The sequence below is a fragment of the Fukomys damarensis genome, unplaced genomic scaffold (assembly GCF_012274545.1).
Source record: "Fukomys damarensis isolate Sample0158 unplaced genomic scaffold, DMR_v1.0_HiC HiC_scaffold_18, whole genome shotgun sequence".
NCBI classification, from domain to species: Eukaryota; Metazoa; Chordata; class Mammalia; order Rodentia; family Bathyergidae; genus Fukomys; species Fukomys damarensis.
In genome coordinates, this window is record NW_022900930.1 from 35,491,397 (window position 1) to 35,504,718 (window position 13,322).

The 13,322-nt window shown below is 34.9% G+C and overlaps 1 protein-coding gene across 1 annotated transcript in view; it reads right to left on the bottom strand.

Moving 5' to 3' along the window:
• Positions 1 to 6,358: 6,358 nt before the first annotated feature.
• The window catches only part of Anxa10 (annexin A10), a 56,259-nt gene continuing 49,295 nt past the window's right edge, over positions 6,359 to 13,322 (bottom strand). The window contains exons 9-12 of the mRNA XM_033765569.1: positions 12,502 to 12,597; positions 10,452 to 10,510; positions 8,325 to 8,447; positions 6,359 to 6,485 (exon numbers count right to left, since the gene is read on the bottom strand). Of these exons, the coding sequence (XP_033621460.1) occupies positions 6,417 to 6,485; positions 8,325 to 8,447; positions 10,452 to 10,510; positions 12,502 to 12,597 (347 nt within the window). The 3' untranslated portion in view covers positions 6,359 to 6,416. The remainder of the gene's footprint in view (positions 6,486 to 8,324; positions 8,448 to 10,451; positions 10,511 to 12,501; positions 12,598 to 13,322) is intronic.

The following is a 13,322-nucleotide window of genomic DNA, read 5'->3' on the forward strand; positions in this document are numbered from 1 at the left end:
TGATTAAAAAAATCTGTGTATAGCCAAATAGTAGTTAAGATTCCAGAAATCTAACAGAAGAACAAAACTCTACAAACAGTTAGAGAAAGAAACAAATCACATACAAAGGAAAGCCTATCAGAATCACAGCAGACTTGTCAACACAAATCCACAAGGCAAGAAGAACATGGAGTGATGTATCCCAAGCCCTAAAGGAAAGCAACCTCAAACCCAGACTGATGTACCCTACAAAACTATCTTTCAAAATTGATGGAGAAATAAGATACTTTCATGACAAAGAGCACCTTAGGAACTTCATCAATACTAAACCAGCACTCCAAAAAATATTAAACAATATCCTAGGAAAAGACATTGAGCATCACAACCCCAGGAAGCCCAGCAGATTGAATCTAACAGGCACAACAAGAAATTAAATACAAAGGGGGAGAATCCAACAAAAAGGAAAAGTAATGACAAGGATAAGTCAATACATAGTAGTTATAACTATCAACATTAATAGTTTCAGTTCACCAATCAAAAGAAACAAACTGGCAAAATGGATCAAGAAGCAAGATCCAACAATATGCTGCATACTAATTAAAAAAGGAAACTCATAGAGTAAAAGTTAAAGGGTGGAAAACACTCTGTGCCATAGGAACCACCCTCCAAAAGCAGGAGTAGCTATCCTCTTTGCAGATCAAGTGGATTTCAAACCAACACTGATTAAGAGAGACAAAGAAGGGCACTACATCCTTGTAAAGGGAACAATCCAACAGGCAGAGATGACAATCATCAATATGTATACACTAAACACTAGTCAATTATATAAAACAAATACTAATGGACATGAAAAAATCATACAAGCTATAATAGAGTAGTGTTGGGGGACTGGAATAGATATATCTACAAATAGATGTATCAACCAGACAAAATACAAACAATGAAATAGTAGAACTCAATCAAACTCTTGAACAAACAAGCTTAACAGATGTTTACAGAGTGTTCCACCCCACAAAATCAGAATACACATTCTTTTTGGATGTACACGGGTTGTTCTCCAAAAGAGGCCACATACTCACTCATAGAACATGTCTAAGTAAATACAAAGGAATTGCAGTTATCCCCTGTATATTATCAGACCATAGTGTGATGAAATTGGAGATCAATAGCAAAAGAAATCACAAGAATTTCATAAACACATGGAAAGTGAACAACACAATTCTGAATAACTGAAGGGTCACAGAAGAAATTAAAGAATGCAGACAGTTCCTACAACTAAATGACAATGACAATACAACCTATCAGAATCTATGGGACACAGTGAAAGCAGTCTTATTAGGGAAATTGATAGCAGTGAATACTTATATTAGGAAACCAGAGTAAGCTCAACTATACAACCTGATGCTCAACCTCAAGCTTCTAGAAAAAGAAGAGAAGGGCAAACCCAAAGCTCATATAAGGGAGGATATTATAAAGCTCAGAGCAGAAATTAATGCAATGAAGAACAATACAAAAAAAAAATCAATGAAGCCAAGAGTTGGTTCTTTGAAAGGATAAACAAAATTGAGAAACCCTTAGCCAACCTTATCAAAAAAGAGAAAGAAAAAACCCAAATCCATGCCATTAGGACCCAAAAGGGTGAAATTACAATGGACCAGGCAGAAATCCAGAGGATCATCAATATGTACTTTGAGAACCTATATATGAATAAGATGGAAAATACAGAATGGACAGATTCCTAGGTTCATATGAATTACCAAAGTTGAATGAAGATGACCTAAAATTTCTAAAAAATCCAATATCAATTAATGAAATTGGAAAACTAATTAAAATCTTATGAATTTAAAAAAGTACTTTTTTGTTGGGCACAGTTGACATCTTTTTAGTTCTCTTGTTGTCATAGTAGGTCTTTGTGATGCTGCACTTGCCTGTTCCTCTGTTAGCTCACCAGTGTGCTCCACAATTCTTTTTTCATATTTCCCAAGGCAGAAATAGTTTGATTTTCCTCAGCTGTAAATGATCTCTTAGGAGTTCCAGTCGCAATCCTCTAGGAAAAATTGTCCATTGCATTTTACACTGGTTATTTTCTTCCTAAACTATCAAACTATGCCATACCTATTTAGGATTAAATAAAACGTAACCATTGGCCAACACTTTGTGTTCTAAGGGACATCATTGTTTCTGCCTTGCTCATCAACAACATCTACTTAACTTTTGGGTTTAATGTTGAAAGTTACAATCTCAGGCTTTCATTTGGATAAGGTTTCCATATCTATATTTCCATCATGGTGCAACGTTATCAGCAGTACCCGTTTTTCTTTGCCATATATGAGGTCAGTGCTATCTTTCTGAAATCCAAAGATTGTACTATGCAATTTTTATTTTGAAATTGCAACATTTCATTTGGAAAATAATATATATAACATATTTTGAAAGCATATAGTGCCTAGAGCTACAGGACAATGAAATGCTGCAAGATGTTCATTAATAGTTACGTTTTCAGGTGGTGTGTAAATTGCTTGACATTTTGAAACAAAGCTCTCAAACTATGAGCAGATAGCTGATAAATTATCAGTTCTTGTTCTTTCTTGGTGGGTGGTTTTCTCAACAAACCTCAGGTAATTTTGAAGGAAACCAACTCTCCTCATTGTCACTGTTATTCTACAAACCTTAAGCCCACATCCACAAGTTTTTTACATCCATAAGTCTTTTACATTCCTGTAATTACCACGAGAAAACCCTGCTAAATACAGGAGACCTATGAATGTTTTCAACTCAGCTAATGAGATATTATACTAAACACAATTTTGAGTATAGTGATCGGTGCATACAGAACATTTTACTTGTATTTCATCATTTGTGTATTTTACAACATCTTGTGGAATTTCATCTGTTACAAACACATTTTCAATGTTGAATGGCAGTGCTGGCATTCTGTGCCGTACGTTTCAACCCTGCCAAAACCTTCACTATATTTTTCAGATATCATTCTAACATATGATCATTCCATTTGGTTGCATGATCATTTTGTAACATTTTGACTACTCAAATATGTACTAACATTACTTTTTTTTTTGTCATCTGAATCAGAGAGCTCTTTATTCTCCATGTTTGTATAACTCAACTCTTGCTCCTTTTCACTGTCACAGGAAGTTTGGCCCACATCAATGTCAAATACTAAATGCACACTCATTGCTGCTTTGGAGTTCCAGTACACACCTTGCTGTTCATCTGTGAAGGAAGTGATTGCGCAGATGGGTTCTTGCTTTCCCCATGCTTCTGTGAGCCACAACTACATTACGTTATGGTACAGTACCTATTCACATAATAGATGGATGGAGCAACATATGCCAAAGTGTTTAAAAGGAGCAATATGTGGGTAAATTTCCCAGTTTGACACTTTTACACATAGACACACTTTGCTGTTTGTTGTACCAAGTCATTAAGCACAAAAATCACTTCCTCAAGCACAGCTACTGAGACACAGTGGGTTACTATTAAATGAAAGTACAAATTATAGTAGAAAAGTATGGGATGGGTTTTTGCAACTCAAGGTTATGCCTTTAAGTAAATACTTGCTCACTTTGTCCCTTTAAGCACAGGAGCAAGTTACTAGCTCTAGATTATTGTACTAACCTTTTGGGTTTCCACACACACACTTTTGAAGACTAGCCTCCTAGAATTGTATTTCATGGATTGCATTATTTTCACCTCTGACAATACTGTAATATGCAATTGACAGCACTGGTAGAACTCAAAATTTTCTGCTTAAAATATATAAGGTTTGATTTTTCAGTTTTTATACAGGGAATCTTGTGTCAGGGGATTTGAATTCTGTTCACCCTGAAACAGTTGTCTTGAATGAAAGTTCTCTCTTGAACACAGCTTTAAAAGGTACACTAACATGCTCTATAGAGTTACACAAGAAAAGGGAGGCAAAGACTGATTATGATTCACTGTGGGAACTTCACAGAAGAAAGAGAAGCCCTTCACCCTGATCTAAATTTCAGTAGACAGATTCATGAGGCACCAAAGATCTTCATTACAGTGCTTATGTACATTAAAAAATTAACTTAGAGACATAAATCCAAATCTACCTCATCAAATATAACCTATCGAATCCTTTTCACCCGTTGTTGGAGATGTGGAGCTAGTAGCAGAATTTCAAAGCAGGTAGGCACTAACAAGTACCTAAAATAATAGTATTGTGTCAACAAATATATTGAGCACCTAGTAGACATAAGCATAGTTATAAAACTACATATGATAGAGTTATGGATATCTGCTGACAATTAGAATATAATGTTAGTTCTGAGAGTTAATTTTATGAAACGTGTGATTGTATTTGTCTGAAAAAGAAGAAAATACATTTTCAGATCAAAAGTGGTAAAATATCAAATTTGAAATTTTAATTATTGCATTGTAAATATTAGCATACATTAAGTATACAGAATGCCACAACCGGGGGAGTGGTGAGGACCAGAGCTGTGTGAAACCAAAATAAACACTCCCAATTCGGTAAGCTAAAATTCCAAAATCTTCCAGAACACAGCAAAATAAGACAATATGGAGGAACATGAAGATAAATGAAAAATGAATCAAAGTTTGAATCCATTTCACAGACAATTCAAAAGGAAATAATAAAAAATATATAATGAGAAAATATAATTTAAGACAAACCCAGGGCCAAAGAGAATCCCAAGATTTTTAAAGAGTTCTCTACTAACAATAGTAAGTTTAATTAAAAAAAAGGAATTCCATACCTGAACACATTTTGATAGAATTTCAGTGCTCCAAAGATAAAGAAGAAAAATCTAAGATCTGCCAAAGAGAAAAGACATTTTAGCTACAAAGGATCTATTCCTTTGAAAATGAAAGAGGAAGTACAGCTTCCCGATGCCAGGCTGTCAGGGTTGAATTCCTAGTTCCCAATTTACTAGTCGTGTGACCTGGGATAAGTTGATTGCTCTCTCTCCTTGAGTTCTCGCATTAGTAACTTTATACTTTATTTTACCCAAAAGACTGAAAAGTGATCTCATTGGAAAAGTCCGAATGATATGATTATGCTAGGGTTGTTGTCAAAAGAAAATGTGTTAATGCACCGTCTTTTGTAGTCTCCTTCCCTCCCTTCACCCTCCCTCTTTCCCTTCCCTTCCCTTGAATCTGCAAACTTCACACTGAGCTACATCCCAGATCTTTTTGTTTTTAATATTTATTTTGAGACAGGTTCTCCCTAATTTGTTCAAACTGGACTCAAAACTGTGCTACCCCTGCATCAGCCTCCTGGAATGCTGTCACCATGCCGGTCTCATAACCTGCTCTTTCAAGAGTACCTGAACATTGTTAGAACTGTTTAAAGTTGGTTCTTTTACCATCGTGATCAACACTGAAAGCCCTGGTGCATGACCAATGTCTTTAATGCTCTTACAGTCTGTTATAGGGAAGTTTTAGTGATGCAGGATATATTTCCTACTATTTGCATCTGATCACAAACTTGAATCTGTAATGAGTATTATGATAAATACCCAATGTGATTTTTATTGTCTTTCAAATTTTAGATTCAATATATACACAAAAGTGAGCTTAATTTTTTCAGAGAAAGCAATGTAAATAATTTACACAACTACAATGTAAAGGTACTAAAGTAACTAACCAATTTGGGAACTAAAAAGAAAGAATGGTAGGAAAGTAGCTAAGTACACTATTTTTGTCATTTAAAAAAAATAGGGAGTGCAGAAATAGCATCCAAAGACAATGTCACAAGCTTGATGTCTGCCTCAAAATCCTCTGTGAAACCCTAGTCCTTAATGTGAGGAAGACAAAAATCTGTGAGCAAAGACATTTTGGACATCACCTGGACAAGTGGGTAAGTATGGATTGAAACATTAGCTAGAGATAATGCCTTTAGCACAGCCACAGTACACACTGTCCCTGCCCCCTCCACCAGGACACCTCCCTTTGTGGACTATTTTTACACTGAAGTCTCTTGTACAGCTGTCCTTGTAGGCATATATCTTGGTGCATCTAGCTGTTTTTATTTTTCTTTCCTTTTACAAGCTACTTTGGGTGCTCACATTAGCTTTACTGTATTTGTACAAGACTCCAGAAAATTCTCCCACACGCTGCATTTTCCCAATCAAAGGAGATCTTTCTTGTGGGATGTTGATAGTTTACATTTAAATAAAATCTATTCTGAAACTTTTTTTCTTATTATTCCATCACAGAGAGTTTAATTAATTGCTGATTAAATAACACTTGGAAATCCAGTATCATATATTTTCAGTAAGAGACTTTTTTGGCCTGGAGTGATTTTAAAGGTATAAGAGAAAATATGGTTCTAAAGTTCTGTTACACTACTAATAGCACAAATTTTTCAGAAAGTCTATATTTCATTGCATCTATAAAAGTAATCCTCCCCATCCTTCCTTCTTTCAATTTCAGCAGTCTTCCATGTCCCCAGCACAGATGGCAAGCAGAGCTTTCTTGTAATGCCCAGAAGCAAAATTCTGAAAGGAAAAGAAAAAAATAGAATGTATTTGAACTGAAATCTCATAGCATTTCTAAAGAAATAATACAATTCTTCTGAGTCGCAGTTTGATAGACTCATGGACCATTAACCTTCCTAAATCATTTATTTTTTAATCTATGATTTTCACAGAACTATTCTTATTTAAAGTTACCAAAAATAATATAATTGTTACAGTCAATAGTAGGAGACTAATGTAAAGTTGATGGAATTCTAATGTGCATTTATAACCACAATTACTTGGAATAAAATGAAATCTCAAATTCAGAAAGCGATGTCTTGTTAATGTAACTATAAATCAATTCAGAATGTGGAGAGCCATCTCACAACGCGTCTCAAAAGTGTTAATCATATCTATACTCCTAATGCAGTAATTCTACTTGAATATAATTTTAAGAAAAGTACTACCAGGGCTGGGGATTTGGCTCAGTGGTTCTGCTGCCTGCCTTGCAAGTGCAAGGACCCAAGTTCGATTCCCAGTACCCAAAAAAAGAGAAAAGTACTACCATTTATTGGTGAATATAGATATTTATGCTATATATATCATAATATTATATATAATAATGAAGAACTGAAATTAGTGTATAATAATATTTGGTAGTTTTGTATTTTACAGTTTATATCATTATATCATAATTCAATAAAAATATCCCTTTAAATTAGCAAAATCTCATTGGCATTATTCACAAAGAATCAGAAGTGCCTGGTCTAGTTTATTCAGGTTGTGCTAACAAACTTCTATCAACTGAATAGCTTGTAAACATCAGGAGTTGATTTCTCACATTTCTGGAGGCTGCAAAGTCCAAAATGAAGGGGTCAGCAGATTTGAAGTCTGCATCTCCTGGACATCATTCTTCTCTCTGTAACCTGTCATGCTATAGGCACGAAAGTAGTCCCTTGTGGCTACTTCAGAAGGACACTAATCTCTTTCAAGGTCTGAATCTTCATGATCGAACCATCTTCCAAAATCCCTACCTTTTGGTACCATCACTTTGGAATTAGAATTTGAACATATGAAATTCACTGGGGACACACACATTCTGACCATAGTGGAACCTATCACATAATTTCATTACTAATTACCTGTGGTGAAAAATTAGGGCTATTTTATGGCTATTTTATAGTTTCTAAATTTTCCCAACCAACAGGTGGTCTAATATCACCACCTTAAAAAATCTTTGTAACTTTTTGAGCAAGGACCAAGATTTTTTCCACAGAGCTCCCTAAATGACATCCATGGTGCTACATACTCATATTTTTTGCTAGATTAAAAAAAACCCACAGGATACAATTTACAAGTATCAGAATAACAACACTGACTTATTTGTCTCTGAATCATTGTTTATTTATTCTCCCAATGGTAAAGAGATAATGTGTAACATCAAATTCCTCCGTGTTACCAGTTGGCAGTGTTCAGTGTATTGTGCCTTCTACAACAAATCTGAGAGCAGAGCTGAAATGATGTCAGAATTCTCCCCACAACTATTGTGATCGTGCTGGAAAATACATTTTTCTCTATCTTGATCACACATAGATATTTTGATCTTAATGAACAATTACAAGCAATAAATATTTTACTTGATTACTAGAATTATCTTGCTTAAAACAAGAGAAAAAGTGCTGTCACTGAGATGAGAGGATGTTGTAAGTTACCACCTGCGGATGCATCAAACAAAGTCTGCCAGAAGCAGCAGATCATTCTTGTCATAATACCTGAATTTTGGATTCTAAAACAAAGTTACTTTGATTAAAGCTTTTATCACAATTTCAGAAAGGATAAGGGGCAGGTCCAAGTAAATCGCGCATGGGAGAAACTTACTTTGATATCATGAAATAGGGATTTTCCATATCTCTCTTTGTATCGTTTCCTTATGGTCAGCAGATCTATTTCACTTCTGGCAATTAGAATCCTGATTACTGTTTTATTGTGGAAACCAAAATCCTAAAAGACACAGAAAAGGAAGAACAACAGAAAGGCATATTTTAAATCAACCTGTCCAATTGCGTTCGTCTCTTTTTCTGGGCAACTTTCTTCTGCATGCTTGGAACTCGCGCTGCAGTTCACACACCGCCCTGGCTTCTCCCTCTGTCTCACTGTGACTCACACTGAAACATTCTCTTCTAGCTTCCATTCCAGGGTGAGGGCCTTGACCTTGACCTTATTATTTAATCCTGACTCCCTTCTCCAGCTTCGCCAGCTTTCAGGCTTTCTCCTTCACACTACAGGGAAAGTTCACAGATCTGATCATGAGGTCTTTTCTCTGAATCCAGATAACGATATCTGAGTACGAGAGCAATTATCTTTGTATTATATTGTCTGTTCGTTATTTTAAAATTGTCAAAAAGTGCTTAAAATATTTAGGAGTATAATATAAATATTAAAATCACAAAATCAATGTGTACGTTCTAGCTCCAGAAACTGCCTGAACAGCGGTTCAAAATGTCTTGTCAAATGGAATCATGGTGCCATCTGCTGGCCAGTGATCATAACTACTTTCGGATGTCTGAGTGGGATGTAAGTCTACTAACATATTCTTTCTCCTTTTGTTAAGTGCTTAAAATTAACCCTCTAACCAAGTTTCCTGTTTTACACTATAGATCACTTGGAGGAAAATGTAGTAAGATTCTTTTGTCAGGGGTGACAAAAAAATTTTCCAGCAAATATTTGATAATCAAGATCCTCATATCTAAAAAATGTGTTTGCTTGAATACAGAAACCTTCAAAGCATTTATGAACTCCCTTTCTCCCTTGCAACACACAGAAGAAGAATCCAATTTTAAGTCATTATTAGCTTAAGTAATCCTGGATTTGGGTGTAGTTGGAATCAGGGTAATTCTGATTACTTTCCTGTGCTCACTCAAACGTGCAGCTTTGTGATTGTCATGGCTGATCCTTTGGAGATAAATCATGTGATAGCATTACATTATTTGCTACTTAAAATGAATACATTTTTAGTGAAAGCAACCTTTTCTGCTTGGAAATATGAAAAAAAGAAAAGCAGAGGATTGTGAGCCTCGGTCACACTCCTCTTTCTGAGTTTACATTTGTTCTTCTTATGCGTAAGCAAAAAACACTCTTTGCCCAGATTCTCAAATACATATACTTGATTATTAGCATATTTCCCTGCATCCTGGTGCTTTCAAGAAAGTGACTTGAAAAATTACTTTTTTGAAGATAAAATACTCTGATTATTAAAATTATCAAATTATTGTTTTCCATAATTTTATTTGAATATTCAAGGTGCTGGCCTGTACAATGATGTAGTGAAGATACTTTCTTTTTATTAAAAAAAAGTTTCATGCATATTACGAGTAAAATGTAAATGATCTGCCGAATGTGTTTGTTTCTTTAAAAATGATTGCTCGAGAGGATGTGATCAAATATCACACTAAGCATGAAAAAAGTCTCATTAATTGCAGAAATAGCTTAGAGTTTATTGTTGTCTATCTCAGTATTTTTTGAAAAATAACACTTTATGCCTAAAATAATCACCGACATTAGTGTGTGTTTTTAAACTTCTAAAATATAGCATTTGTTTTATTCTGTTTTGCTGAGTGCCATGTTTTGATATTTTCTGCTTGATGCCATCTGCTGGTACTTGCAATGAGCGGGCCTTCAGAAAAACACAAAAACATTTGGATTTGCCAGTTTCTGTAATTGCTAAGGGGCTCTAAAGGACACAAGGGAGATAGAATCCAAAGAATCATACTTCTTAGTTTCCTAAATTGGATGAAGAAAGCACATATTATTTTTATTTGATAGACCTTACTTTTAGTGTATCCCATAATTTTTTTAACTTGGGCATAATTTCTTTGAAATTTGCATATTTATATATAACTTCAAAAGATAAAGGAGTAAATCTTCAAATAATGGAAGTAAAATCAGTTCTTTGAGAAAATGGATCTATTTTCTAAAGAAATCTTACAACTATATCATCTCACTTACATGGATTGCGCTATACAGTCTATAAGCAAAATAGGCAGGCTTGTCTCGAACACAGAGAACTAGGAGAGATCAGAGAGAAAAGAAACTTCAATGAGATGATATAATTTTTCCAGAATTTTAGAAACAAGGAGAAGGCTTTTCTGTATAATATTCACATTATACTTTCAGTACTTACAATATGGGTAATTCTATGGACCATCAAAAAGTTAAAGCCAAAAAATTTATGATTCATTTTTCATTTTATCTTATTCTCTATCTCTTGGAGACCTGTTAGATAATGTGAAGACCTTTATTTTCTTTATCTGAAGATTAGTGCCTTGATGAAACCTACATTAATGTCATTGTCTCTTTTTATTATTGTAGAACTTAATATAACATAGATCACATATGATTCACTGCTCTGGCTGAATTCCAAGCATCCAGATGATGTGTTAAACTGGCCTAGGCCAGTTTCTTCTTAAAAGGCTTCAGATTTCTTATAGATTTGGGCAGATCCCACGTCATCTAAGGAGAAACTGTGCGGTCCACAACTGGCCTTTAAGTCATCCAATAAAAACCAATGTAACTTTGAATAGCTGAGACTCTAGCCCATGCCCTAGCGCTGGAGCAAGTTTCCCTTAGGAAAATCAGTTTATTGTCAGCATTCAGTGGTGTTTATTTGAATAGGTAAAGAGATTACCCCATGAATGAGAAATATGTGTGATTCTATAATATCTAGCCAAAATAAAATAATCACAGCACTAATTTCTTTGTATTTCAAGTAATTATTTCAAATTGTAAGACCACATGCTCATCTTTTTCGTATTTTTAATACAAAGAGAAGTGAACCTGATAACCACTCTTGAGTCACTACTAAAGGTAAGTTTCCTGAGGCAGGGAATTTGTTTGCTTTCCTTGTATTGTTTTGCTGTTCCATCTGCAGTACTTAAATTGGTGACCAGAATAGTAGTTGCTCAATAGATGTTTATTGATTGACTGAATGAACCAGCTCAGATGTTTCCAGGTACCTTGGGTGTTTACTATTTCTTTTCTCTTGCCACTGTTTTGTGGCTATAGTCTAAAAGGGAAAGTATGATATCGTGAGACTTGGATGTAAAGTTCCATTCATAACTTTGTTGCTAATCAGCAGATAAACATTACGGAAGTCATGTGAGCTGTTTAGGTCTTGTGTGTAAAATGAGAGTTTTTTTTAAATGCACTATATAGCTATAAAATTTTATTGAGAATCTGATAGAATTTATCCACCTTGTATTCAGAAGAATGCACAGACATAAAGCATAAACTATCTTATCCACTATTGTAGGTGTTTCATGGAAACCACCCAACCATTTCAATGGATAAACCTTAAAACTTCTTGAATGGATAAACTACAAAAATTCTAATAATCTCACAGCTCCCATTCCTGTATGTGTCTATGCCATTCTAGGAATGGAAAAATCACAACATTCATTTCTTCAACATGCAACTAAGGGATTACTTATGGATAGCGACTGTGGGGATATGCACAATGAGTTCGCACGGACAGTCCCTGAAACACGTGATCCTGTCACAGTGCCTACAGTGCCTGACAAGATAAAGCATGAATGGATCCTTAATAGCTTTTATTAATAACTACCATTGTTTTTTTCCATTATGGGAAGATCTTTTCTTACTTAAGAAGGAGTGGAGATGTGCCCTTCTCACAATACCATTCGGAAAGCACTAAAACATCAATGTGGTGAGTCTCTTTTATGGTAAGATTTACTCTCAGAGACAAATTTATTAAGGGTAGAAACAATGATACAAAACAAAAAGGAACAAAACCATCCCCCAAAACAAAAAACTGAGAATTATCTTCCTAGTCTGAAAGTTGAGCCAGCTATTCAGTTTGCCAGCTCATTAAAGCCACCAGGAGGCCAGTGTGGTGCATGCATCGGTAGCTGACACACTTTTCTCCCACAGTTTAAAAATTGAATACAAAATTGAATTTAGAGGAAAATGACTCAATTCAAAGTTCACTCATGTGCTGTGCGGTGATAGGTCTGCTTCACGCGCGGAAGTTGGTGCTTACCAATCGCTACCAGCAGCTGCTGAAAAAATCCGTCGTAGCAGTCATTAATTGCATCTACCAGGTCTTGACCAGAAATACTTTGAAATTGCTGGAAAACTTCAATGAATTGATGTAAGTCAGAGGAGATTTTGTAAATAGTATAAATTTAAAATAAAATATCGATGAGATTGCTAGACATAGCAAAGATAGTTTCTCTAAAATAATTGAATATACTGTTATTTGTAGTGCTATATCTGTTCATTGAAACACATGCAAAAGACAAATACTCTAAATTAGCAGAGATGACATAAATCTCAGACTTCAGAGAAACGCTGTTGCTTCCTTTCCTGCACAATAATGGTGCCCTCTAGTGGGAATCATTGGCATTGCTGGTTTAAATTAAGGGCAAACCCATGAGCAGCCATTACTTCTGAGCCATTTATTTAGGGTATAGAATTAGATTCACTCCAAAGCATAGTTCTGCTACAGCTTAAGTACGAAAATTAACTGTGAAAAAACTCCTGATGACTAAAGTAGTGTTCATAAAATCTATGGTATATATGCTGAGAAATATGAAAACACCTTTAAGGCATAGTCTAGAGTTTACTAACTTAGAAGTATGCTAAATTAAGCTTCTTTATTTCAAGAAATTACCGAACTGGTTATTCTAGGCAACTTTGAGTTCACATATATTTTTACAGCAAGTGAGAAGCAAGGAGGTGTCCTATTATTATTGTAATTATTATTATCACCTCTAATTGGCCTACTGCGTATAGAAGTGGCAGTTGGATTAAGGTAGGCTAAAAAGGTAGGCTAAAAATTTTTACAGAATTTTGTCTTTT